We start from the raw sequence: 25,714 nt of genomic DNA, 5'->3' as shown, positions 1-25,714 counted from the left end.
ATGTCGAGGAAACTCTCTTCGACCTCACAGGAGGGAACACCAATTCAACGTTCGAATCGACTCTCGACCTTTACTTTCTTAATCTCTGTCGCAGCTCTCCTCTCAGTTCTTACGACCCCGTTCATCTCAACTTTCTTTGGTCCCGTCGTACCTCCGTTGGCTGAGCCTCCGGAGTCTGTCATAGACAAACAAAGCGTGCTTGCTCGATGTGCGGCACTCAAAGCCGTCCCAGGTCTTGCGCAGAATTCCTCCCCGAGGGACGAGTCGGACAGGTTCGAAGCTGGGACGAACGCCACCTGGATTCGCAACGCTGTTATTTTCACTGGGGAGAACAACGGAACGACGGTCATTCGCGGGGACCTTTTTCTGGACAAAGGGATTGTCAAAGGGATTGGCAAGGTTTCAAGACGGATGATCGACAACGCTCCCAATCTGACTGTTATCGAAGCTCACGGTGCTTGGGTCACTCCTGGGCTTGGTGAGCCTCTTGACCGTCTCTAATGTGTGACCCTAGCTAACGACTCCTCGAAGTGGACTTGCACTCCCATCTGGGAATCTTCAGCTCTCCGATTTTATCAGGTCGGTTTCCAATGATATGATTTTTCTCACCTTCTACGATGCAAATGATATTTTCACTTCAGGAGCAGTCGATTTCGATTCCACGAAGGGTCCTATTTTGCCCTGGCTAAGGGCTATCGACAGTCTCAATACGCATGATGAAGGATACCGGCTGGCAGTTGCGGGAGGAGTTACGACTGTGCAAGTAGTCCCTGGGGATAATAATCCAATCGGTTTGTGGGTCCTTTCAACGATGCGGTGAGACTTAGAAGTCGGCTCTGCAGGTGGACAGGCCTTTATGGTGAAGCTTCGCAAAACATTGGACGGGTCTTCCTCATCGATGATAGTGGAGCCACCGCTTAATCTAAATTCGGTCAAAGCCGATCGTCTTAAACCAGTTCCTTGGCGACACTTGAAGTAAGTTATCTTTGTCCTTGCTTGAGCAAACTTAATAGATCTACTTCCTTTTTTCTACAGGCAGGCGTGCGGAGAAAAGCCCAGGCGCTATGGAAATCGAATGGACATCATGTGGGCATTACGCTCGGCCTACGGAGAAGCGCGCAATCTCATGCAATCACAAGATGCCTACTGCGCGAAAGCCGAGGCAGGTTTGTGGGGATCGGTGAGCGGTGGGTTCCCAGAAAATCAGAAATGGGAGCTGTTGGTAGACGTGCTTCGCGGAAAGGTCAAAGTGCGTTATAACCCAAATGAATGTTGGGACTAGATCTAAAAATGTTGACAGGTTTCAAGCCATTGTCAAGAAGCCGTTGATTTAGATGCAATGGTCCGGGTGCGCCATTTTTACCTGACTGTGCGCTGAGAGGGGTGATAGTCTGAATGACGGTTCTAGCTGACCAACGAGTTCCAATTCCCGATCGCGTCATTTCACCATGCATCGGAGGGGTGGCTTGTTCCAGAGTTATTGAAGCGAACGTGAGGATCTGCAGAGGAATAATTGAAATGTTATTCACAATATCTCAGCTGGGGAGGTATCCCCACACTCGCAATATTCGCGACTAACCACCGGTATGTCACCTCCCCCAAAAAAAGACTCTTCTAAAGCTGCCAACATAGGTACAAACGGGAGTCATTCCGCGGCTCGGAGTACGCCAGTCGCGTTCTAGCAGACAACGAGATCTCCGTGGCGATGACGGTAATTTGGAATCAGCGATTTCTTGTTTTCGCAATTGAGACCAGTCAATACAGAGTGACCATCCCGTCTTGAATCCTCGTTATCTCGCATATGAAGCCCAACAAGCGCATTATTTCGGTCTTCCTCCACATCTAGCACTTGCTTCTATAACCTCCGTTCCAGCTGCAGCTGTAGGGTTGGACCATCGTATTGGTATTTTGACAGAGGGGGCTGACGCTGATGTTGTGTTATGGGACTCTCATCCACTTCAGCTAGGTGCGACGCCTGTGAACGTGTGGATTGACGGGATAATGCAAATCCCGGTGCCATCCAAGACAGGCGAGAACAATCATATCGAAGTAGGAAAGGGGAAAGAAAGCGATGAGTGGAGGAGAGTGCCCACCGTTCCCAGTTGGGACAGGGAGCGCAAGGATGCTATTCTATGGGACGGCCTTCCCCCTCTGGATGGAAATAAACAAAGCCGGGTTGTTTTCACTAATGTCAAGAAAGTCTGGAACAAGGAATCTGATGGCAACATCCGAGAAACGCTCGTTCCGGGAGCAAGTGGAGGCACCGTCCTTGTTGAGAAAGGCAACATAATCTGCACAGGCGAAAACTGTGTTGATGTGGCAGCAGAGTCGAATCTAGTAGATCTTCACGGCGGCTCTATCTCTCCTGGCCTGATGTCGTATGGATCTCAACTCGGGTTAGAAGAGATCGCCAGTGAACCTTCCACCGGCGATAGCGAGCTACTTGATGCTTTCAATGGCAATCTGCCGAGGATACTAGATGACGTTGGCGGCGTTGTACGGGCTGTCGATGCTCTGATGTTTGGAACACGAAACGCATTGTGAGTTTTCAGCTACTCATCTAAACACTGCTAACATTTTTTAAGAACTGCTTACCGCTCAGGTGTAACGCTGGCGACGACAGCACTTGCCAAACCAATTTTTCTCTCCCGCGGCCATTTTGTATCGGGGTTGTCCACGACCTTTGGGACAGGCTCTAAGCACGCGATGGAAAGGGGGGCCATTGTGCAAGACGTGGTTGCTCTGCATGTGGTCCTTGGCAGATCCAGTCCACTTTTACCAAAGAGCGTTAGCGTTAGCACACAGATAGCGGCCTTGAGAAGGTTGTTATATGGTTGGGTGAGTACAGATAAGGAGACGGGCATATGGTTTAGGAAAGCTGCGGAGGGCGTTGTACCGCTGGTGATAGAAGTCGACAACGCGGATATAATGGCATCGCTTCTGATTTTGAAGGCAGACGTCGAGGACAAAATTGGATCCCGGATGAGGATGGTTTTCTCTGGCGCCACAGAAGCCCACCTCCTGGCCAATGAAATTAGTGGGTCGTGATTGAAGCGAGTCTGGCCTACCATTTACTTACCTTGCTGTGTTTACAGGCAAAGCAGATGTAGGCGTGCTTCTCAATCCCGCCAGACCTTTCCCTACTGTTTGGGACCAGCGTAAAATGTAAGTTTAATACCCGATTTTTTCCCATCACCTCTAAATCGGTGTGTCTAGTCTGCCTGGACCTCCCCTGACGAATGATACGGCACTAGTGATTCTGCTTGAACACGATATTACCGTAGGTTTGGGCGTTAGGAGCGCATGGGACGCTCGAAATTCAGGATTTGACATCCAATGGGTAAGTTTGCAGCTATTACATTGGGCGGCTCTTACAAACAGTTTTCAGGCTATCCTTGAATCCAACGGCAGAATTAACGAGCGCAAGGCATACGCGTTGGTCTCTTCAGACCTCGAAAAGCTTTTGGGAGTTCGAAATATCGGGGAGGATGCGGATCTAGTGGTGTATGAAGGTGGTGGCCTCTTCGATCTCTCCAGCAAGGTAGTTGGCATAATCTCTCCCCAGCGTGAAGTGGTAGATCTTTTCTGATATGTATTCGGACGACGCATCGATTATTATTTCTTGGGTACGTAGAGGACTTGAGTAAGAACCTAAGATACAACACCAAGTAGAGCGGCACTGTTCCTGATGCCCCGATTCCTCGCAGCGACCATGCTTATTGCAATGCAGCTGAGAAGAAATCCCGCGAACCTATATTCATGGCACCGGTTTTACAACGGCGAAGGGGATAGCGCGGTGGCATGCTCACCGGAAAAATGCGACGCGAGAGATTGACCGCTCTTCGTGTGGTGACCGTGAAGAGGCAAAGATTGAGCGCAAAACGGCGGGCGTCACGGGAATGCGACTGGCAGAGTCAGACGGTGGCTGCTGAAGAACTTTATGGGATGGTCTCGCGGTCGGGGTTGACGACGTTGATGTTGTAGAAGACATGTTAGAGACGGCTCAAGCCGGAGTTCGAATCACAGCCCAATCACACTTTTCGCGCCGACATTTGTCCTGGCGCACACAGTTTTTTCCAGGACAAGAGAGGACAAGTCACAAAGCGAAGGCGCCAAATCACAGTCTGTACCTCACTTATCGGCGGGTGGAACGACTTCTCGCGTCCTGGACCCTGGGTGTTTTTGTGCAATACCCTCTCCTTCAACTCGATTTGGTTAGCTTGTTTCCTACTGACCGCCTTCGCGTATGTCAACTCAGTGTCAACTCTCCCTCTCTTATAATGGACCTCACCGCGTCTTTAGTTATACCCAAGTTATACAGATACCCTTGGAATAATTCAAGTCTAAGTTATCCAGGATTTCATCTGCTTCCAATCATGCTGCTGGATGGCGATTCCGAGTCATCATCCTTTCACGAGGACATGGTTAGGATCGCGGACCGTTTGCCCTTGCATGATGAATATCGTCGTGTGCGCCACCTCACGCTCCAAAGGACCCAAGAAATACCTATAACTGACGACGAACTAAACAAAGTCCTCTCTGCATGCCCTCACCTCGAAACCGTCGTTCTTACAGGCGTTCCTGAAACCACCAACAGATCTATTGTCTCCCTCGCGCACAACGCGATGAATCTTCAAGGGTTAAATATATCTGGCTGTTCTTCCATCACCGACGTTGGGGTCCTCGAGATAACCAATAAATCCCCTCCTCTACAGTGGATAGTGCTGAATGGAGTTGTGGGGCTTACAGATCCATCCATCTCTGCTATTGCCAAAACGTGCTCGCGTCTCGTAGAACTCGAATTATGCGGCCTACCTTTGATTTCTGCGTTATCTATAAGAGACATATGGTCATTTTCGAGGTTTGTTTGGAGTGGGGTAACCGATTGATTGTGGTTTGATTTTATTATCGCACAGAAAATTGCGAACATTGCGACTGGCAAACTCTCCGCGTATCTCAGACAAGGCATTCCCGTCATCACTCCCCTCCAACATTGGATCTGATTCGGATGATGAAAAACCTCTTCCTCACAGGCCCATTACTTGGCTTGAAGAATTACCTCCTCTGATTTTGCAGCATACCGCAGAAAACCTACGAATGTTGGACTTGACATCCTGTAATGTAACCGATGAAGCTGTCGAAGGCATCGTAAGGCACGCACCAAGAATTCAAACTTTTATCCTCTCCGGATGTTCTTCACTCACCGATAAGTCCGTGGAAAGCATTTGCAAACTTGGCGACCACCTTGATGTAATCATGCTCTCTCATGTTGGCAACATCACTGACGCAGCGGTGGTCAAGCTGGCTCGGTCTTGTGTCAACCTTAGATGCATCGACGTAGGATGTAAGTTGTGAACCTCCTATTCTTTCATGCCGGGTTTTTTGCTTTTCCGACTAACACCATCAAGTTTGTCGCAATCTTACAGATATGTCTGTCTTTGAACTTGCCGGGCTCCCCAGCCTCCGACGTCTAAGTCTGGTGCGAATTCATAAGCTTACAGACATCGCCATATTCGCACTGGCAGAACATGCTGTCGGGCTGGAGCGACTTCATCTATCATACTGTGACCGCCTATCTCTCGAAGCCGTGCACCTACTTCTCCGGAAACTGGGTCGGCTGCAGCATCTCACCGCGACTGGGATACCGTCCTTCCGCAGAAAAGGCATTCATCGGTTCACAGAACCTCCTCCTGCTGTACGTCAAGCATGCTAGAACGCCCCTATGAATCTCATTAATACCTTCAGCATTGTAATGCGGATCAACAAGCCGCCTTCCGTGTCTTCGACGGTGATAACGTGGCTGGCCTTCGAAAATTTTTGGACAAGGAAGATAAGAGACGGCGCGAAGCTGAAGCTCGAAATATCCCCTTCATGCCTCGTTCCGACGATAAGCTTGAGCTCTATTAGGTGTGATCAGGGAATTGAAAGCAGGTCTAGGAGTCTTTGAGAGTGCTCGAATCCTTGTGAGTTGATACCCGTCGGCAGTGCAGTAGGTTCTCTGAATAGAGGATACTCGTGACCCGCCAACGAGGCAAATGCTGGCAAACGGCGTTGAATGTTCAAATAATGTCGTGGTATGACGTCACGGGCGCCAGTAATAGTATCCGACATGGATCGGAGCGATTAAGCAGACTTGGCCTGAGTGTCGCTCTCCTCAACGTCCACGTCGTAACTATCGCCAACGGTGCCAATGTCAGCGAGAGCATAACACCAGTTCAGAGTTCATAGATATTGTTGGCCAAAGTGGAAGGAAGCAAATCGGAGCGAATCTCGAGCAAGTAGTAAGACGCTCGTGAACGTGGTTCAGATCTCTCTGTCACTCGCTACTTTCTTTGAAACTGGCTTGGCTATTCCTATACCCTCACCACGAGACGACCGGTCTCCTACACACTCTCCTTTTTCTCCTTCCCTGGTGCCTTTCATTATAAAACCACCCTTCGAATTCAAGTAGTGCCCACCACGACCTCAGGGTTTGGCGAGCTGCACTTGTCACCACCCAAACTACCACACACGTTGTTTCCAAAGTAGTTTGCGGTCGAAATCTTTTAACTTCTCGCGTTTCATGCAAGTTGGCCAAGTAGAACAGGAGCTGCGGTTGGTCTTGCCTGTATGTCTTTCCCTTGCCTCATGAATTTTCTCCTTTCCATTATGAGGTCTTTCGAAACGTGTAAAACTAAATCTGCTTTTCAGGTTCAGCGCCCCTTCCATGGAGGTGCTGTCCCCTCCCGAGCCGCCTTGTCGCCCATCGGCTGCATCCTTGTGTGCGCGTAGACTCAAACCACTGGATCACCCGCAATACAACGATATACACGAAAACAACCCTACGCATGCACAATGGCCCTTCCAACCAAATAACAACCAACCTCCCCCGACCCGGGTGACTGTATGCGGGTTTTTACCTTTGCCATCGATCGTTGCTTCACCCATATGCACCCCAACTGAGAGTCTGTCATCTCCTTTTCCTGTTGACGGCACACCCATCTCGGAAATTGAAGGTTATCGGTCTTCAGCGACCTCCGACTCTTTGGAACGTGTATCATTTTCTCCGCCAACATGGATATCAACGCCCCCTACCCCTCCATTAAAGCTCATTCGACGTTCAACTGCTTCCTCGTTACGATCTCGCCCTAAGTCTCCGTTTTCTCCGTCCGCCTCATTTCCGGCCTCATTACAACATCGCGGGTCACACCAATTGAAGCGCTGTACTTCCTCACCAACCATATCAGGACGTTTCCAAGCAATTTCCGTACCACTTCTAGGCACGATGGAGGCAAAATCGACTGAGCAAGACGACTTCTTTTCATTGCCGCCTCATAATGATGCTGTGCCTCGTTCAAAATCCATATTTCATCTTTCCGGAACTGATAACGAGGAAGAAGTTGGTCAACCCTCGCTCGGTTTCAACGAGAGCCCGGACGGTAGTTGGAGCGACCATAGTCCATTCGATGCTTGGGAGAAAGAGACAAACAAAGACGCTTTGCGCAAGTTTCATGCATTGAAGGAGCTTCTGACAACCGAAGTAGGATACCTGATGGACCTGAAAGCTTTTGTGATGGTAAACACTTGGTTCAAAGGCTTTGTCGTGACCTGAACGTTTTTGGGCAGATTTACTTATGCAACCTTCCAACTTTGGGCTTACGTTCCAGTTCAAATCCGACTTTTGGCCGCACGCCATCATCATTTTCAAGTGGACCTTGGATAAATTCTTACACGCAAGTTCAGACTGTGCCGCTGATATCATCATTGTACCAGCCCGATGCAACTGGTGCATCTTCCTTGGTTTCTGCCAAGGATGTCACTAAGTTTAATAATCCGCGATATCTGTTTACCGACACTGAAATCGAATGCTTGAGCAGGAATGCCGAGGAAATTCTCCAACTTCATCAGCACTTTGTCAGAGAGTTATCAGAAATTTTGGAGCCTCTTGGATTTTTCCTGGAGCAGGGTGTTGTGGAACGGAAACAAGAGGGGCCGGGAGACGTGTCCAATCTTAACGCTGCCATACGCGCTGTCTCAGCCAAGTTTGCGACCGAGGTTGGTTTGGTCTGTTTGCCTGTCCTTCCGCTCTAAGCTCATGTGCCCAGGCTTCCCGTTTCAAGGCTTATCAGTCTTTTTGTGCAGGACATCCCGAGGCAGTGGACGCGGTCAGAAAAGTATCTCAACAGCATTCTTTGGAGTGGGATGCGTTTGAGCAACAGTGTGCAACCATGGTGGCCGAGTTGTTCGAAGAGGCTGATCCCACCGCTCTCGAACCCTCATCTTTGCTAGACTCTTCACCAGGGTCGGCAGAGGATCGCAAGCGAACAATGTCCCTCACGTCGTTGGACGGCGCTGTCCGATCTTTGCGTCCACGAGGCGGTATCCTTACGAGGGACTCCCTTCCGTTTCCCACTTCAGCCGAAAGTCGCAGGTACAAACCGATGCGACGGATTGCTTTTATGGACTACCTCATTAAGCCAGTCCAGAGAATTTGTAAGTATCCAATGCTTCTTGACCAACTACGGTCTGGAAAGGCTGTTCAGTCTTTGTCCCTTAAACACCCTGAAGGCACATCCGATGTCGATGTAGTTGTGGAGAGCGCGGCTCAAGCAATGAGACATGTTGCAACTTCCGTCGACGAAGCCCGCCATCGACAAGGTGTCGCAATCCAGTCATCCCTCATTTTATCCCGTCTTGTCCTCAACACCTCTGCCACACCTTCATCCAATCAGAGTTCTCTCCAATCATTAACCCCAGGCTTCCTATCTTCTCTTGGAAATTGCCTTCTGGCGGGTTCCCTTGATGTCATGCATCACCACCCGTCCAAACCGCTCGGGGACACGTCGAACATCAAAGCGAAGTACTTAGGGGCGTTTTTATACCCAGGTGGATTTATGATCCTCGTCAAAGTTTCGAAGGGAAGGAAGTATGAACCCAGGCATTGGTTTTCTTTGACTCCTTTCGACCTTGATGAGGCTGATGGTTAGTTCACTCATTGGTCTGTATACGCCTGTCTTCGACGCTTACCCTTCTGTAGCGATGCTCCCCTGCTCATTTCGTCTCACAAGCGACGAGCAACATTTTGTACTGGCGGCAGCCTGCCGGCGAGAGAAGGATGCCTGGCTCAGCGGTATCCGAGAGGCTCTGACTCACTCGCCCGCTTGGGTCGACGAACCTACTCCGAGTTACAAGGTCGATGACAAGGGTGGACTCATTGCTTTAGAGTCTGAAGACGGACTCAATCAGGCATTCCCCGGCCTGCCGACCATCCCATCGATGGTAGAAGTTTCTAACAATAATTCTGATACAGAGTTATCAGAGCCTTTCTTTGCTTCCCTTCGTGGTAATCCTAAGCGAAAGAAGAAGCTTCGCAGACCCGACACAGCTCAGAAAGCAGATTCGCAGCCCCCACCCAGTCGCCGTTCCTCATCGACGTCCGTAAAGGCTATTTTTTCGCCTATGGTCTCCGATTCAGAAACTATCCTCATTCGACGTTCTTCTGCTGTGGCTCGCCTCCAAGTTGATCAAGGCCTTCAGGACGTCATCTCACAGACTTGTTTAAGTGCTCGTACCTATGCGTTTAGCCACGAAGAAGAACTCTTTCAAGTTCCACTTCGGTCCGGCCTTCCTAGATCCTCATCTGGCATGAGTGTGGCAGGAATGGCTAAGAATAGACTCTATAAGCACGAAAGTGTTCGCGTCCCTCGAAGAAGGACGACGGATGGATTGGAAAGTCTGGTTTTGAAGAGTGGGCCGCCCATCAAGGGTGATATAAACTGCCAAAGGAACCCGAAATCTTTGAAAATCGCCACTATAACAGCGAAAGAATGTGACAGCTCTTCATATCCTTCACCTCCATCACAGTTGTCCGAGAGTAGTTCCGCTGCTTCTGCTGCTACGTCGGCGAGTCTTCTCACGCCATCAACTCCCGGCGCTGCGGAGGGTTCTCCTCTTAAGTCTTCGCGATTTCTCGTTCGTGGCGTTAAGGATTTATTCAACTTCCGTCCAATCCCTTCTACCACGACAAACCACTCAAGCCAGTCTTTGGCTCACACAGAATCAAATTATTCACCCGGCATGATACAACGCTGGACGAAGGACTCTCGCAAACGAGCTCGAAGTACATCTGACGTAGTGGATCAACAAACCGTCCACATCATTCCTTGCTCGACTAGTGACGTTTGATAGACAACAAAAGTATCCCGATAGCAGCATGCAAACATTCTAATGGGTGCGGGACCCTCCAAGTTTACCAGAAGACGACTAATAGGTTTGTGTACAATTAGCAAGGAAAGTCAGCACCGTCTGTATATCTGTAGAATAAATTAATACCCCCACCACTTCACTTACTACATTCAAATTTTTACAAAAAATTACGAATGTACGTGATGACTAGTAACGCAATATCACATTCTTTTCTTGGACACCATGTCAATATGGACTTTGCGCCTATGATCAAATTGCTGACAGCTTGACAATCAACCGCTTTCGGAGGTTCAGCTTTCCTTGGGCTGTCCGTAACTCCCACTTCGCCGTTTACTACCTTTGGGAAAATGAGTCGGAGAGTGATCTTGACAAAGACGCAAATTACAATAGGACACGGTTTGTAGTCAACTTGCGAAGATTGAGAATCCAGTTTGTGTGGCCACCCGGGAAAGGAATACGTAGGAAATTTTATGACGGTGGACAGACTAGGAAATCAGTCCGTGAGACCGCAATAAATCGCCCCACCTAAAAAAAAGAGAGGCTAAGCTCAATTGAAAAGAAACGAAGGTAATGCATACTCTTCTCGCTGGAGTTCTGCTTCTGCAAGTTGCCGCTTCAGTTGCCTGAATATTTTTCTTAATAATAATAGTCGGGATGGGAGCAATCAACATACGAGTTTTCCCTTGTAAGGGCATTTCGAGTCTCTTTAGTTTGTCTAAGATCTCGAGACATGGCCTGCCATGCCTCATCATCCGGTAAATTTGCATCATTATACATTCCATCGAGCTCCTCATTGAAGGCCTGGAAACCCATTAGCAACACAATTGGTACCCAAAATTTCCGCTCCTCCTTACCTCGTACATAATTTCCTTCTCAGCAGTAGCGTCAGCGAGAAGACTTTTGACCAGCTCACATTGTCTTTTCGCGTTTTGCAGCTCTAGGCGGCTTTTCTCAAAATCGGCAGCTCTCTAGGTTGACCGATTAGGCCAAGGTAGCCAGATAACGTAGTGGGCATACCTCTGCGAGTTCTGCCGCCATTTCCTTCAGCCGAGTCTGAAGGTCGTCTTGATTTGACATCGCACGCGCCAACCCTTGGTCTGCCTCTAATGCCATTATCTGCACAGACCGAACAAGTTCGTCGTCGTTTGGCCTTATTGTATCCAAAGTTCCTGACCGTGGTCGACCTTTGGGTGTGCTTTCGCCTTGTCGACGTCCAATCATATTTCGCATTTCTTCCATACGCTCCAGCGCCGCTTTGGTCTATGAAGAAATATAATTTGTCAGTGTGACGGCAACAGCCAAACAACGACGCTACCATTGCGGGTGAAGGTTGAGGCATCCGCAAGCCTTTGTCAGGTGATACGGGTCGAGAATTTTGAGGTTCAAAGCGGAAGGCATCAACTTCAAGTTTGATACGTTTAATTGATCGCCGTGACGAATCAATCTATTGGAAATTGGTTAAGTTGTAATCGACAGCTTCGAAGGTGTTAACATGTCAACTTACATCATCCTTGGTTGAAACCGCTAATTGTTGCATGTCTTTGATTCTATCACTGTTATATGACCCTTGGGTCGGCGCGGAGGGTTTCGGTCTCCGCACTTGAGGTGATACTCGTCGAGGCGATACAATATGAGGAGAATTTCGATTCAAAGGAGAATTTCGAGCGTAAAACTTGCGGGTGGGTAACGGCGATCCCATGGAAGTGGCTGATATCCGTCCTGGAGCTTTTTTCTTGATCGACAATGGTTCGATGTTGCTTGTGGAGACCGTGCCATTTGTAGCAGGTTTGGGGGTTACTTCCGTGTTGCCGGCGGGAAATAAGAGCTGACGCTTACTACGGGGTATGGCTGATGATGGCCCAGCATAGCGTGAGGGTGTCGCCAAAGGGTCTCTCGGTGGTGTAGAGGGCTCCAATGCATTATCAGCATCGACCGAGGGGAGGTCAGTTGACGGTGAAACTTTGGGACTGGGAAAAGGTAAAGGAGACGGACTTCGGGGACCGAATGGACGGCGTTCAAATGAATGACGAGAATCTGTTCTTGATGTTTGAGGGGGGGAGTCCGCAAGTTTTACAGGCGATGCTGGGCGAGGAGTCATCGATCGATGACTGGTTGCATCTCCCATGGCTCGGGAAGTGGATTGCACGGGTTGCGGTGGTTCCTCTAAGTCCAGTTTAGCAGGCGTTATCAGAACTCTAGGATGAGAAATAATATACCTTCGTATATTGTGTCTTCAACTGGCATGTCTAATGGTATCGAAGACACCAGTTTTCCATGCTGATTCATGCTATTCTGTCGGGCAAGTTCCAATTGCATTGCGAGATTATAATCCGACGAGTCAACATCCTTTGCTTGCGCTAAGACCGTGCTCCTTTCGTCTTCTACGTCGCTATAGTCTGCGTCTGATTGCCATGGGTGAGATCTTGAAATGGAATGGGAGCGAGACCGTGATAAATTGCGACTCGGAGAGCCTCTATCTGAATCAGATGCTGTACCGCTGGGGGACTTGGCCCGGTTCCAGAAGTTCTTTCCCTTCGAAGATCTAGAAGCAAAAAACGAGGAGTCATCATCCATCGTCGAAATTGTGGTCGCCGCGGTGGTTGTCGAGTTTGAGCGGTGAGAAGATTTTGTCATGCTACTGTCTTCAGTGGTTGTTGTATGAGCATACGTGGATGATCGGCTTGTCGCGGATTTGGTACGTCTCCGGCCACTGATTGATCCTCCAAAAAAGTCGCCCATCGAGGAGCCAGGTCTCGTGTTAAATAGGTTGCGTGAGATGGCGTCTAGACCGAAAATTGCTGCTTTCGAGCGAGCAGTTGGCGTTCCTGGGAGTGAGCTCCTCCCAGTCTTGAACTCGAATAAACCAAATTGGTGGACTACAAAATTAAATGTTATGGATCAACCATTCAAGCAATTATCACGCACTCGTCTGAACAATTCGTGATGGCACTCGTTCAGTTTGAACGATATCTTCTTCACTTTCGTCCCTTGGGTCACTTGATGACACAGAGTACCGACACAGGCCGCCGGCCATGGGCTGAACACGAATTCTGGCGAACGGTGGTGCTCCGATACCAAAGGGCACTGGGTCAGCGGACCCTAAAGAGTCGATATGAACAAGGACTTTGGTCTAAATAGATATTAGCACCCAAGCGAGTACGAAAAAGGATCATTCATACCTTCTTAGGCTCTTGAAGGAAAGCACTGCGTTGGTATACATTGTAATACGTCCTGGCCCTCGTGATCCTACCACTTCTAGACTCAACTTCTTGCTCATCCGAACAAAGAACGACCGATTGACCAGATCTTGATCGATAGGTGGCTTGTGCATTCCAAAGATTTTCCAGAAAACGGCGTTTGTCAGCCTCTGTCTGGGTTGGATCGAGGTTGACAGGCATGGGTGGGTTCACAACGGACAGGGAGCGAAATGATCGTCCCGACCATCGGTCGGTTTGGTCTTGCGGCGGATTTTCCAAGTACAAGTTGATATCTGCTATTCCAGTCAGCACGTACGCTAGTGGGGAGAGAAACAAAGGGCCCACCTGCACCGCCAATATCAGTAACGACCACATCAGTAATGTCAATAACACCCTTGCACGACATCCCACTCTTCTTCTTCCCAGTCGGTATCCCACCTGCTTTTGTTACTTTATCAAGACTGTCAAGTCCTGACAATGATCTGCCACCCTTCTCTCCGTTTCCTGGCCTCTTCACGATGACGAGCTTGTCGTCAAACAGAAACAACGTACAATGAAGGGAAGTGACAGCAGAATTCGACGATGAGGAGGAAGAGACCGGGCCTTCGGTTAATATATCCTCCACGTCAACACAGTCAATAAAACGACGTGAATTGGAAAACAAATCCGGCGGAAAGCCGTCAATGGTAGCGATCAGACAATAGAACACGGCTGCGCGTTTTGTTTGCTCGTCCGTTTCCGCTAAGGCAATCTTGCTTGCGATTTCATCGGCTTCGATGACTTTGGCTCTTTGTGGATCATCTGGAGCCATGTGCTTCAGAATTGTACGGAAGAGAAGTGTATATCGAGGAATTCGCTGCACTGGCTCCATCAGCAGTTCTCGTAAGCCAACCCGATTCTTTGGGTCCGTAGATTGATATTTGATGTGCTATAGAAATTGAAGTCATGATAAGAGCCGCAATCGTGTGATAAACGGGATGCCCTTACATCGATGTAAGCAGCAAACCGTGACGACCTCTTTGCCACCTCTTTTTCAAATATAAGTTGAGCATCTTCTCGCTTAACGTAGTATTGCCTATATTGCTCGAAGCCTTTCAAATCCTTGAAGTGGCGCAATGCCACGTCGCCCACTCCTCCGACATTTTTAGTCCCATTTCCTCCGAGCATCCTCTCGAGATCCACCAGAAAAGCTTCATTTACAGGGAGGAGGTTGTCAATATTGCCAAAAAGAGTTTTGGCTTCATAGGGCGGTATAATAGCTGTGTCTTTACTTCTGGCGAAGTTGCGCAAGGGATCAGCATAATCGTGTTTAAGGATTTGTAAACGTTTGACATAGGATCGTTCGCTCGTGACAAGTTCATGAATAACAGATGATAGCGCAGATGTGTCCGTCAAAGCCCGCTGGCGCTGAGCTGCGTGGTTCTAAAACAAGATGTGAGTACAAAGTCCAAGACGAAACGGTGCTGAGCTGACAAGTTCGTCAAGTGATGAATTTGATGGAGATGATAAAAGATTTGAGGAGCTGGAAAATAACGGGTTGCCTAGAGAAAGAACGAGATCCTGTATGTCTGCTCAAACCTGGTTTCAGAGGGCCAGCAAAGAATAATTTGTCAAGTCACCTTCCGGAAGCCTCCTTCCGTTTTCAGATCCTTCAACTACGACGCCGCAATAGAAGACGCGGTTGGTGACACTGGGGGTTGACGATGAATTTCTAGGCCTGATATCATCTCCAGTTGCGAGGGGCACGACTTTGCGGGGAGAGGTGCTGAGTGCCATTAGAGTAAAGCAGATGGAGAGAAAGAGAGAAAGGAAGAGAAAGGAAGAGAAAGAGATATGTGAAATGGAGAAGCAAGGAGGAGCAAGCTTGAAAGCAGTGCTGAGCTGGTTGAACTATCGCGGTCACGTGTTAGACGCGATCGAGTGCGTGACGGGAACGTGATGCCAGTGACGGTGCCATTATCCGGGCCGGCATGTCTTTTTGTGCTGTATGGGGCTCAGGCTGCAGTATCCCGGAGATTCAATGCTGTATCCAAGCTGTTATCCTTATTGTCCTTATAATCCTTGTGTTTTGTCCTCTCAAAAGCCACCCAAACTTCTCATTCTAACTTTATCTTGTTCTCCTCTATCCCTGAAATTCATAGCGCTAATATGTTTACCTTCAAACTCTTGCCAAAGGTGGCTCCAGGTAGCCGCTCCGATCAAGAAGAACCACTACTACCCGCGGAACTGCTGGCAGAAATCGCCAAGTTTCTTTTTCAGCCCAGTGACCTTGTCAATTTCTGTCTAGCTGTAAGCTCACTGATCGTTTCAGCTTTTCCATTGATTTAGTTCCTCCAGTCGAGAATCGCTTACACTGCTGCCCTGCCTGTCTTGTGGACAAGTCTTTCGTTCAACGGTGGAAAATGTCAAATGAGCCTCGAGTCTCTACTTCATCGACCGGAACGAACAATGGGTGTCAAGAAATTGTTTCTTCGGCCAGGCTATCTGAGGGAACCAACTCCTGAAACACTCGCCCAGGAGTCTCTTATCTCAAACAATCTTGACGCGCTCCTGCCGAATTTCCACAGCCTCCAAACCTTCGTATGGGATGGATTAGAAGCACCTGATGAAAAGGTCTGGAAAGCACTGTTGGAAAGGTAAGCTTTACAGCGTCGTAGAGCCATGTTACTTTGCTCACTTCAACACTACAGTTGCAAACAGATCCGGCACATCAACACCACCATTACAGAGCATCAATTAAGTGAAGACAGCGCGGTGATTTCGATTTTGTTTCGCATCATCTTCCAAGCCTAATCTGGATTCCAGTTGTTTTCGTTCAGCGACCTTGTTGCCTTCTCGCTCGCAACAAAATATAAATGGAGGGGCCACCAAGGATTCAGAGGTAAGAAGAATGACTTTACTTTGCTTAACTTCCGTATCTCAAAGGTTTTACGGATCCATAGACGTGGTAGCCGAAAATTTCCCCGCAGCCATGTGGGATATGCTGATTGATCGCTGCCCACATCTTCAAGAACTTGCTTTAGGTGGCCCAGGGACGTCTCTTACAACCCGACTGTTTAATGCTCGCAGGCTTTGCAAAGGAAGGTGGCCTCAGCTCCAGAGCGTGTCTTTAGGCCATGTGCTTCTATACGATCGAGAACTTCCAGCTTTCGATCAGGATGAGGACATCAACTCATTCAAAAATTTTATCCGTTATCATAGAAAAACCCTCAAAAGACTTCAGCTTCCATATTCCACCAAAATTCCACAATTAACCTCAGAAAATCTAGAATTGGAATCCTTCAGCGGCAATATACCCTACTTGATCGACCTCCTTCCTTTGGATAGTCTCAGAGAGCTGATTCTTTGCTCAGAGGAGCATGCCGCGTGGTATATCCCTTATCTGAGGAGAGTTCTACTCCGGTTTCCGGCTCTCACCACTCTCGTAATATGGATCAACCTCTCAAGTCGGATTGAGGACCCCACCGTCGAGCAAGATACAGACCATATCAGAATTTTTTATTCTATTTTGCAAACCTGTCCAAATCTCCATCACTTCAAGGTATTATGTTCTACGAAAACGAAACGCGGTTTCCAAATGGTGAGACTTATCTACACACTGCCGGGAATTTGAATTGACGCCGCCTCCGACCACCTACAGAAAGACTTCCATAAAGCATTGAAAGATGGGCCAAATCTCAGAACGTTGGAAGTTTACAAGGTTTACACTCTTGGAGAAGAGGACATGGTGCAAAGCGCTGCAAACATCGTTCGCCAACTTCCCAGCCTCGAGCAAATTATTCTTAGGTATACCACCGACCCCTGGTCCTTTTACGAGCGCATGGTGTTGCGGCAAACGGGGATATATCAAACTGTCTACGGCAAGAAATCCAAGGAACCTGTGCGTTTGTCGGCGCGTGAGGAAGGTGCTGGTCTCTTCAAACGGTTTAGCCGCAAGTATGAGCATAACCTCGTACCTCTGCGGACAAGAATGTTCTCTGGGTTCAATAATGACGACGATTGACTCGTATCGTCAGTTGAAGATCATTTGTTCATCGTTTGACTTGTAAATTATTGTCCAACCTCTCCTACCGCGGATCATTGAAAGTGATAACGTCCATGTATATGCCATATATTCATTTCATTTTCTCTTTTTACGTGCAGCAAGCTCCTCCATTCGTTTACGTTTTTCCTTGACGGGTGATTGGAGGTAAGGTTGTCGTTCCACTGTTTGAGGCTTGAAGGGCCCTGAATCTGAAGACTCGCTGTCTTCGTCGGCACTATTCGCACGTAGCGAAGAAGTATAACTGGATCCATTGGATTAGCGATCTCTCTCCTCTCTTGATCCGATCGTTACCTCTTAGTCTCATCATCAACAAAATTCTCTTCAGCTTCTTCTTCGCTCGTCGCAGCTTCTCTTCTGCGATCCCCTGCTCCCCAAGCTTCCGCTACCTTCAGCAGCGCATCCCATCTGTCTTGTTCCGTGTATGTTATTAGTTCAATAACTTCTCTGGGGCAAACTTCCCGGCACGTTGGGCAACGCACAGTCTCATCCGCTCCCTTGCACATTTTTGGTAAGCAAGTATCACAGATCATGTGCTCGCAAGGGAGGCTGACATTCGTGAGCAGCAAATATTGGCAAGGGTCTCCAAAATGACTTACCCGTAACACTTTTTCAATCTCATCTTCTCCAGACAAATAACGCAATCCTCCGACTGGCCATCTTCTTCCAATGTTGTAACCATCATCAAATCATGAAATTTGCGTAAGAGCTACAATGAATGTCAAGGAGGATAAGTGGCAGATGAGAAGAAGTAAACCTACTTTCGTCATGCGGTGGATTGGATCGCTCCCTGCTCCTGCGTCCAGTTGCTTTTCAGTAAGTAGAGCTTCCGCTTCTTCCCTCAATTCCTTGTCACGAAACTGGTTGAATGGAAGTTCTGTTATATTAATCCTGCAAAGCGACTTAGTCACTTTACCAACTTGATCTCATTTTCTTTTTTCTTGTTATCCTGTCATGCACAGGGTGAGCACAAATTGTTTTGTCAAGCAACCAAGTGCACCAGCTTTTTTCAAACGATCAATCTTGTCGAGTAAAGCCTCTCGCTGAGACTTTGGCGCCCTGTCAGGAGTTTGATTATCTGCCTTTTCCGATGCCAGCTCTTGCTTCAATTTCTTGTTCTTCTTGCGTAAATTCTTCAGCCCTTGCTTCGTTTTCTTTACCTCATTGTGCAGCGAAGCCAGAAGGCTCTGCGTAAGCGAAAGTCAAGCCCTAGATTTTGGAATGCGTGAGAGCCCTCACCTCAATATTCTCGATACCCGTTGTGCCGTCATCGGAGTCGGATAACTCGTCCGCAGTATCCGAATTAGCTTTCTGTGGCTTCTTTCTTCGAGAGATCGCCTTTGCAACCATCTTTGAAGTTGGGTTATAACGTCGGACCGAGAGTCGGCGCCAATACCAACATGCACGCGGTGCTATCTGTGGCTGTGCTATTTCCGTGACGTCACTGGTGCAAATCTGGAATTATGTTCCAATCTGGAATTGTGGTCGGATTCAAAGGTTTGCAGGCGAATGCCCCCTTATCCACTCTTTCTCTTCCCACCACCACGGACAACTCTTTTCTTCTCATATCATGCCAACTGATGCTCTCGATCCCAACGTTGTCCTTGAGATAGATGGCTATCTCAAGCCAAACATTCCAGCCATAATACAGAGGCACAATCTGTATAGACAGTGGAAGGACAGTATTGAAAAACATGAAAACGGTTTCGACAACTTCACAAAGGGTTATCTCAAGTTCGGTCTTCATGTCGGCTCCCAGAACGAAGTTGTATACAGAGAATGGGCCCCTAACGCTAAGGAGGCATCTCTGATTGGCGACTTCAGTAAGTTTTCACTCTCTCAATACCAACACGATATTTATTGTCAAAGACGAGTGGAATAGGCAATCCCATCCGATGAAGAGGGATGACTTCGGTGTTTGGGAAGTAACCGTTCCGCCCCTGCCTTCAGGTGTCTGTGCTATTCCCCATGACACCAAAGTCAAGGTGGGATTCATCGTCGCCGCTTTTTTCCCTCCTGCCAGATCTAACAGTAGAACATGAAAATTAGATTTCTATGGTCCTTCCTTCTGGGCAGCGCATTGAACGCCTCCCGGCTTGGATAAGCCGCGTTACCCAGGATTTGAGCGTTTCTCCAGTGTATGACGCACGTTTCTGGAATCCCCCTGTTTCGGAAAAATATACCTTCAAAAATCCTCGCCCTCCCAAGCCCACGAACATCAGGATCTATGAGGCTCACGTTGGTATCTCGACCTCTGAGCCAAGAGTAGGGACCTACAAAGAGTTCACGAAGAATACTCTTCCTAGAATCAAAGATTTGGGCTACAATACAATCCAGTTAATGGCTATCATGGAACATGCATACTACGCATGTACGTCGTTATTTCGTTCGATATTGCGGAAGGCTAACAAAATACAGCTTTTGGGTACCAGGTTACCAGCTTTTTCGCAGCCAGCTCCCGGTATGGAACACCTGAAGACTTGAAAGAGCTTATTGATACAGCCCACGGCTTGGGTTTGACTGTTCTTCTTGACATTGTCCATTCTCATGCCTGCAAGAACGTGTTGGATGGCATAAATGAGTTTGATGGCACTGATCATCTCTATTTCCACGAAGGAGGCAAAGGACGTCATCAGCTATGGGACAGCAGGCTTTTTAACTATGGGTCCCACGAAGTTCTTAGGTTCTTGTTGAGCAACCTTCGTTTCTGGGTCGAAGAATACCAGTTCGACGGCTTCAGGTTTGATGGTGTCACAAGTATGATGTATAAACATCATGGTATCGGGACGGGCTTCTCTGGGGGGTACCACGAGTACTTTGGAGACGGTGCCGACGACGAAGGCGTTGTGTATCTCATGCTTGCAAGTTTTTTGTGCTTCACTTGTGACGTTTTCATACTGACTATGCTCCTGTATTTCAAGGCCAATGACGTGATGCATGCGCTGTATCCATTCGTGATCACAATCGCAGAAGATGTATCTGGCATGCCACTTCTTAGTTTGCCCGTTGCCGTCGGGGGCGTTGGATTTGACTATCGACTCTCTATGGCAGTTCCCGACATGTGGATTAAACTATTAAAGCACAAGCAAGATGATGAATGGGATCTTGGTAACATTGTGCATACGTTGATCAACAGACGCCACGGCGAAAAGAGTATAGCATATTGCGAGAGTCATGATCAAGCTCTCGTTGGCGACAAAACACTCGCATTTTGGCTCATGGATAAAGAAATGTGTAAGCGCATATCTTAAAAGGCTGCTTGATTTCTGCTAACGCTTTCAAAGACACGCATATGTCTGACCTTACACCCATGACGCCTATCATCGCTCGGGGGCTTGCTTTGCACAAGATGATACGGTGAATACATTCTCCTCCCTTCGCTACAAATCTCTGAAATTACCTTTTGTAGTCTGCTTACGCATTCTTTGGGAGGCGAAGGTTACTTGAACTTTGAAGGCAATGAGTTTGGTCACCCAGAGGTTATTCAAATCCGATAAAATATAAACTCATTCCGCCAACGCTTATTCTTTTAGTGGCTGGATTTCCCTCGGGAAGGGAATAACAACTCATTCCACTATGCGCGCCGCCAATGGAATGTCGTCGACGACAAAATTCTGCGTTACAGGTATCTGAACAACTTCGATCGCGAAATGAATCATCTCGCTGGTCAGTACGGTTGGCTTGACGCACCACAGGTGAGGTGCAAGGATTTATTCACCGAGTCACCCCACCTGATTTAAACTGTACCCTCATGGATTCAGGCGTATGTGTCACTGAAGAACGAAACCGACAAAGTTCTCGTCTACGAACGCGCTGGACTTCTTTTCATCTTTAACTTCCACCCATCCAATAGTTACACAGACTACCGCGTGGGAGTTGAGGAAGCTGGGGAGTATAAAATTTGCTTGAGTAGTGACGAGGGTCGATTCGGCGGCTTCGATAACATTGCGCTTGATAGTAAGTTCTGGACAACTCCGATGGAGTGGAATGGGAGGAAGAACTGGTTACAGGTCCGTTCTAAGGTACTTTTCCTTTCCCACCCTAACTACCCCCCAGGTTTATATTCCGTCGAGGACATGCATCGTTTTGACGAAGTAACAGGGAACACAAAGGGGCGCACTTTAGAGAGGGTTTACTTGCATTTCACACTTTTTTTGTATCGTTCGAAGCTATAGAATGTGATCCGGTTCACCATCGTGGTTGGATTGACCACACTGGCAAGGCTGATTGAGGCCAAAAAATATATACTTTATATACATACCCTCAACGTAACGTTTTTAAGATGTCTACAATGCGGTTTCCCAGCTCTTTGGTACCGACGTTGCCTCCAAGGTCAGCCGTGCGTAATCCAAAACCTCCAGCTTCTGGAAGATCAAGTACCTTGCGCACAGCATTCTCGATAGCTTTCGCCGGCTTTTCTAGCCCAAGCGAGTAGCGAAGAAGCATCGCCGCGCTAAGGATCGTCCCTATAGGATTCGCGATACCTTGACCTGCAATATCGGGAGCAGAACCGTGGATTGGTTCGTAAATCCCGGATGTTGGTTTGAAATCTGCGGACGGCGCAGAGGGCGCTCCCGCTAGTGATGCGGATGGGAGAAGACCAAGGGACCCTGGGATGACACTTGACTGATCCGAAAGGCTGGGATCTATTATCAACTTTCATTTCGGGAGGGCAATCGACCGACGCACATATCACCAAACAAATTTTCAGTCAAAATCACGCCGTTCAATTTCTTAGGGTTTGAGACGATAAACATCGCTGCGGAATCGACAAGTTGATGGTCCAGCTTCAGTTGTGGGAACTCATTTTTCAAGGTCTCAGTCACAACTTTCCTCCATAGCCTTGAGCTGGCGAGGACGTTGGCCTTGTCGACCGAGTGGATATCGAGGGGAGGGTCCGCAGCAAGGGCTATTTGAGCAGCCACACGCGTTATCCGTTGAACCTCCTGAACACTGTAGATCATGGTGTCCCAGGCGACTTCCTCATCCGGCGCGACACCTTGTTCTTTACGAGTTCCGAAGTAGACTCCGCCGATGAGTTCACGAACAACGATCATGTCCACCCCCTTGGCTATCTCTGGTCGAAGAGGTGAGTATTCAAGAAGAGAGTCCGATGCGAGGTTCGCTGGACGAATGTTGGCATAGAGGCCAAGGGTCTTGCGGAGAGCCAGAAGGCCAGGTTCAGGTCGAACTTTGGCGTTCACGCCCCACTTTGGGCCTCCGATGGAACCTAATGGGCATTGATGTTGGAATTACGGCAGGACACGCATGTGTGGTACATACCCATGAGGATCGCGTCCGCCTCTTGACATGCTTTGAGTGTAGAAGGAGGCAATGGCTCTCCGGTGGAATCGATAGCACAACCACCAAATTCGTGCGACTCGAGCTTTAGCTCAAAATCTGAGGATAGTTCAGACACCGTTTGAAGCACTCGAACGGCCTCAGCAACAACCTCAGGTCCTGCGTCTACTGTAAGGTTTTTTCCCTGTTCTAAAATTTGGACTCGCACCGATACCATCACCAGGCAGGACAACAATTCGAAAAGTGAGCATCGATGAGAAGGGCGATTATCAAACAAGATGTTATACGTACGTTTTGTGAACATAAGCAGGAATTCCGCTCGTCTGATCGGCCGAAGCGCTCATGCGATCAATCTTATCTTAATAATCACGTGCTACCAATGCCAAATTTAATTCAAGCAATAACTTACTTATAATCTCTTCAACTGCTTGCTCCATGTCACCTCCACAATGCAAAAACTTGGTCCTCGACGCGGGCCCACTTCTCTCGTTGTCGCCCTTGCGGGGGCTTGCGGAAACATATTTCACCGTCCCTCAAGTCCTTTCTGAATTGAAGGATCATCGTGCAAGGGAACATTTTGAAAGACTGGGTTTAATGTCCGGCGTGAAAGTAGAAGTCAGATCTCCTAGCGCCGCTAGCCTGGCCTATGGTGCGATCAAATTTTTTTTTGTCATGGTCTTGCGCTGACCACAATTTTTCAATAATCAGTCATCCAATGGGCGAAGAAAACTGGAGACTATTCTGTCCTTTCACACCCAGATCTCTGCGTTCTGGCGCTCACGCATGCATTGGACGAAGAAGACAAACGGGCACAGGAAATTTCCGTCGTTTCTGATGTCAACGGTATCTCTTCAGGCTTAAACACGGAGCCATCGCATGAAACTTCGCCTTCCGGCGAAGCAGAGCCATTGATTGAAGCAGATCTTGCAACACCACCGGAGGGATTGTCTGTGGGCGACATTTTGAGCGGTGTGAATGGCATTCAATTAGGAAGTCAGGTTGCAGAAGACGAAGAGGAAAGCCTCGAGAAGGAACAAAATCTAGAGGGCGTGGATACCAACTTAGATATCTCACCTACGCAAGAAGGGAGAAATGCCCCCTCGCCAATTTACGACGATCCGTCCGATTCCGATGATGGGGAAGGGGAGTGGATCACCCCATCCAATGCTGCTCTCCATAAATCTCGCGCCCTCGAGCTTCTACCTGCCGATGATGTTGTCTCTAAGAAGAAAGGCAAAGGCAAAGAAAGAGAGCCTCTGAGGACTGGTTGTATGACAGCCGATTTTGCAATGCAGAACGTTCTGCTTCAAATGGGCTTGAATCTGGTTGGTCTCGAAGGTAAGCGAATCGAGAAGGTTAAAAGCTGGGTCCTGCGGTGTCATGCTTGTTTCAAGTGCGCCTTCTCTCTTTCTTCTTGGATGCAAACATTTCACACGCCTTACAGAATATGCAAAGACAATTCTAAAAAGTTCTGTCCATCGTGCGGCAATGCAACGTTATTAAGGGCATCAGTCACAGTAGCTTCCCCCACCGCTTACGCTGACGCCCCTGCCATGCAAGTTCATCTTAAACCAAACTTTCAATACAAAATTCGGGGAACCAAGTATCCGATTCCGGCGCCCAAACAAGGCTCTGCGAAATTTGGTGCAGGGACTGGTCTCGTTCTCCGGGAAGATCAAGTGGAGTATCTGAGAGCGAAGAAAAAGGCCGATGGAAAACGTGAGCGAGAAGAGGTGAAATTATTGAAAGGGATCTTGGCGAAAGGCGTGGACAGCAATGGCGCCAGTGCCACTGTAGGGAGTTGGATGGACCCTGACTGGGTACCGGAAATTATGAGTGTTGGATCGGGGGGTAAAGGGAGATCTGTGAGGAATTCTAGAATGGATGGTGACCTGCCTCAAATCGGATACGGTAGAAAGAATCCAAACGAGAAAAGGAGAAATAAATGAGCTTGGACACCTTTTATGCAGGAGGATATTATACAATTCATGGTGAGTATGATACATGGTCAAGTCCCAAGACTTCTGTTCATGAAGCGTCGTTTTTGGAATGACATCCACCACTTGCTAGGTTTGCCAGTTCCGTCTGCATACAGCTTTTCAATCAAACGGGCTGCCAACTCTTGGCGAACTTGGGTCAAATATTGGCGTAAATAGTCTAAGAATGGATCATTAATTCGTACGTACCAAGACGAGCAAGTTGCTTACCAGCATCGGCACGACTAGGTGGTGAAGCGTAATGGGCATTCAGGGGGAATTGAGCGTCGCCTGGAATGGGAAAGCTGTCTACGGAGAGTGTATTGAGGGATTTTGAAGCCTCAATTTGTGTAGGGACCGTCCGTGCACTGCCTAGCTTCGCGAGGCAGTCAGATATGAAAAGGATAAGGACGATGAGGGTGCGGTCTGCGGGGCCCTTGATCTCGAAATTGCGAAATAAAGAATTGGCACGGAATAGGTCAAGAGTTTCGTCAATTATGTCTGCTTGTGAAGGATCGGCTGGTGAAGATGTTACATGTTGACGTTATTTAACGTTGTGCTCGCTGCGCACCGATTGGAGCTGGCCCACGGATTCTCGTCCTGATTGGCAAGATGGCCATGTTCCCGACCTGTCGGACATCGCCATCCTCGTTGAACGATGAGTGATAAGCCTGCAGCGGGTAAGAATCGCAGCAACACCAGTCAATGCTGGACTCACAGGCATGGCTGTTGATCTTGAAAAGTATGTGCGCGTATTTGCCAACAGCAGGTTCCTCCTCTCAGTGATTTGAATTTACTTGGAATTTACGATGGCTGGCTTCCTCATCCCACACCAGCTGCCCCACACAGATGAGCATGTTTCTATCATTCCCATTAAACCAGTAAAGCCTGGGCCAGATACGCTCTCAAGTCAGTTGTGCTCCGTTAATTTACTTTCTTCAATAACAAGGCGTAGAGCTTGTGAAACGCCTTCGCGCCTTGACTCTCGAGCTACTTCCCGTCGAAGTCGATCC

At 48.3% G+C, this 25,714-nt stretch overlaps 11 protein-coding genes across 11 annotated transcripts; 6 read left to right on the top strand and 5 right to left on the bottom strand.

The window, feature by feature from the left end:
* LACBIDRAFT_311602 (carbohydrate esterase family 9 protein) lies at positions 1-3,589 on the top strand (the record flags this gene model as incomplete). The annotated part of the gene is made up of 14 exons (XM_001877007.1): positions 1-478; positions 532-579; positions 642-791; positions 843-975; positions 1,036-1,249; positions 1,301-1,348; positions 1,409-1,491; positions 1,540-1,584; positions 1,633-1,711; positions 1,765-2,540; positions 2,586-3,037; positions 3,096-3,165; positions 3,217-3,340; positions 3,389-3,589. The coding sequence occupies 14 exons, from the start codon at positions 1-3 to the stop codon at positions 3,587-3,589; spliced, it is 2,901 nt and encodes a 966-aa protein (XP_001877042.1).
* A 62-nt stretch (positions 3,590-3,651) lies between these two features.
* Positions 3,652-3,991, bottom strand: LACBIDRAFT_311601 (uncharacterized protein; the record flags this gene model as incomplete). Its single annotated transcript, XM_001876544.1, has 2 exons — positions 3,652-3,751; positions 3,810-3,991. 2 exons carry the CDS (start codon positions 3,989-3,991, stop codon positions 3,652-3,654), a joined length of 282 nt encoding a protein of 93 aa, XP_001876579.1.
* A 385-nt stretch (positions 3,992-4,376) lies between these two features.
* LACBIDRAFT_311600 (uncharacterized protein) lies at positions 4,377-5,907 on the top strand (the record flags this gene model as incomplete). Its single annotated transcript, XM_001877006.1, has 4 exons — positions 4,377-4,861; positions 4,917-5,344; positions 5,427-5,695; positions 5,746-5,907. 4 exons carry the CDS (start codon positions 4,377-4,379, stop codon positions 5,905-5,907), a joined length of 1,344 nt encoding a protein of 447 aa, XP_001877041.1.
* Positions 5,908-6,706: 799 nt separating this feature from the next.
* Positions 6,707-10,164, top strand: LACBIDRAFT_311599 (uncharacterized protein; the record flags this gene model as incomplete). Its single annotated transcript, XM_001877005.1, has 4 exons — positions 6,707-7,555; positions 7,606-8,034; positions 8,085-8,961; positions 9,017-10,164. The coding sequence occupies 4 exons, from the start codon at positions 6,707-6,709 to the stop codon at positions 10,162-10,164; spliced, it is 3,303 nt and encodes a 1,100-aa protein (XP_001877040.1).
* Positions 10,027-15,158, bottom strand: LACBIDRAFT_311598 (uncharacterized protein; the record flags this gene model as incomplete). Its single annotated transcript, XM_001876543.1, has 14 exons — positions 10,027-10,670; positions 10,764-10,808; positions 10,859-10,986; positions 11,040-11,153; positions 11,203-11,445; positions 11,501-11,629; positions 11,690-12,348; positions 12,402-13,061; positions 13,111-13,315; positions 13,365-13,675; positions 13,728-14,310; positions 14,370-14,804; positions 14,856-14,950; positions 15,002-15,158. The coding sequence occupies 14 exons, from the start codon at positions 15,156-15,158 to the stop codon at positions 10,343-10,345; spliced, it is 4,092 nt and encodes a 1,363-aa protein (XP_001876578.1). The 3' UTR covers positions 10,027-10,342.
* Positions 15,159-15,530: 372 nt separating this feature from the next.
* LACBIDRAFT_292802 (uncharacterized protein) lies at positions 15,531-17,510 on the top strand (the record flags this gene model as incomplete). Its single annotated transcript, XM_001877004.1, has 6 exons — positions 15,531-15,671; positions 15,711-16,018; positions 16,073-16,136; positions 16,188-16,263; positions 16,325-16,962; positions 17,023-17,510. 6 exons carry the CDS (start codon positions 15,531-15,533, stop codon positions 17,383-17,385), a joined length of 1,590 nt encoding a protein of 529 aa, XP_001877039.1. The 3' UTR covers positions 17,386-17,510.
* LACBIDRAFT_311596 (uncharacterized protein) lies at positions 17,503-18,774 on the bottom strand (the record flags this gene model as incomplete). Its single annotated transcript, XM_001876542.1, has 6 exons — positions 17,503-17,668; positions 17,719-17,973; positions 18,024-18,133; positions 18,186-18,284; positions 18,429-18,611; positions 18,664-18,774. The coding sequence occupies 6 exons, from the start codon at positions 18,772-18,774 to the stop codon at positions 17,503-17,505; spliced, it is 924 nt and encodes a 307-aa protein (XP_001876577.1).
* Positions 18,775-18,994: 220 nt separating this feature from the next.
* LACBIDRAFT_292800 (glycoside hydrolase family 13 protein) lies at positions 18,995-21,620 on the top strand (the record flags this gene model as incomplete). Its single annotated transcript, XM_001877003.1, has 10 exons — positions 18,995-19,247; positions 19,294-19,409; positions 19,474-19,795; positions 19,843-20,285; positions 20,346-20,658; positions 20,709-20,781; positions 20,834-20,903; positions 20,958-21,119; positions 21,186-21,434; positions 21,481-21,620. 10 exons carry the CDS (start codon positions 18,995-18,997, stop codon positions 21,520-21,522), a joined length of 2,043 nt encoding a protein of 680 aa, XP_001877038.1. The 3' UTR covers positions 21,523-21,620.
* Positions 21,621-21,687: 67 nt separating this feature from the next.
* Positions 21,688-22,976, bottom strand: LACBIDRAFT_231016 (3-isopropylmalate dehydrogenase; the record flags this gene model as incomplete). Its single annotated transcript, XM_001876541.1, has 4 exons — positions 21,688-22,063; positions 22,114-22,654; positions 22,708-22,884; positions 22,934-22,976. The coding sequence occupies 4 exons, from the start codon at positions 22,974-22,976 to the stop codon at positions 21,688-21,690; spliced, it is 1,137 nt and encodes a 378-aa protein (XP_001876576.1).
* Positions 22,977-23,160: 184 nt separating this feature from the next.
* Positions 23,161-24,674, top strand: LACBIDRAFT_311593 (uncharacterized protein; the record flags this gene model as incomplete). Its single annotated transcript, XM_001877002.1, has 3 exons — positions 23,161-23,374; positions 23,434-24,118; positions 24,170-24,674. The coding sequence occupies 3 exons, from the start codon at positions 23,161-23,163 to the stop codon at positions 24,672-24,674; spliced, it is 1,404 nt and encodes a 467-aa protein (XP_001877037.1).
* Positions 24,658-25,425, bottom strand: LACBIDRAFT_399439 (actin-related protein ARPC3; the record flags this gene model as incomplete). Its single annotated transcript, XM_001876540.1, has 4 exons — positions 24,658-24,882; positions 24,933-25,220; positions 25,273-25,372; positions 25,420-25,425. 4 exons carry the CDS (start codon positions 25,423-25,425, stop codon positions 24,734-24,736), a joined length of 543 nt encoding a protein of 180 aa, XP_001876575.1. The 3' UTR covers positions 24,658-24,733.
* Positions 25,426-25,714: the final 289 nt, after the last annotated feature.

Source organism: Laccaria bicolor, genomic scaffold (assembly GCF_000143565.1).
Source record: "Laccaria bicolor S238N-H82 LACBIscaffold_4 genomic scaffold, whole genome shotgun sequence".
Taxonomy (NCBI): domain Eukaryota; kingdom Fungi; phylum Basidiomycota; class Agaricomycetes; order Agaricales; family Hydnangiaceae; genus Laccaria; species Laccaria bicolor.
Note: the sequence above shows the minus strand (reverse complement) of the source record. Positions and strands in the feature narration are given on the sequence as shown.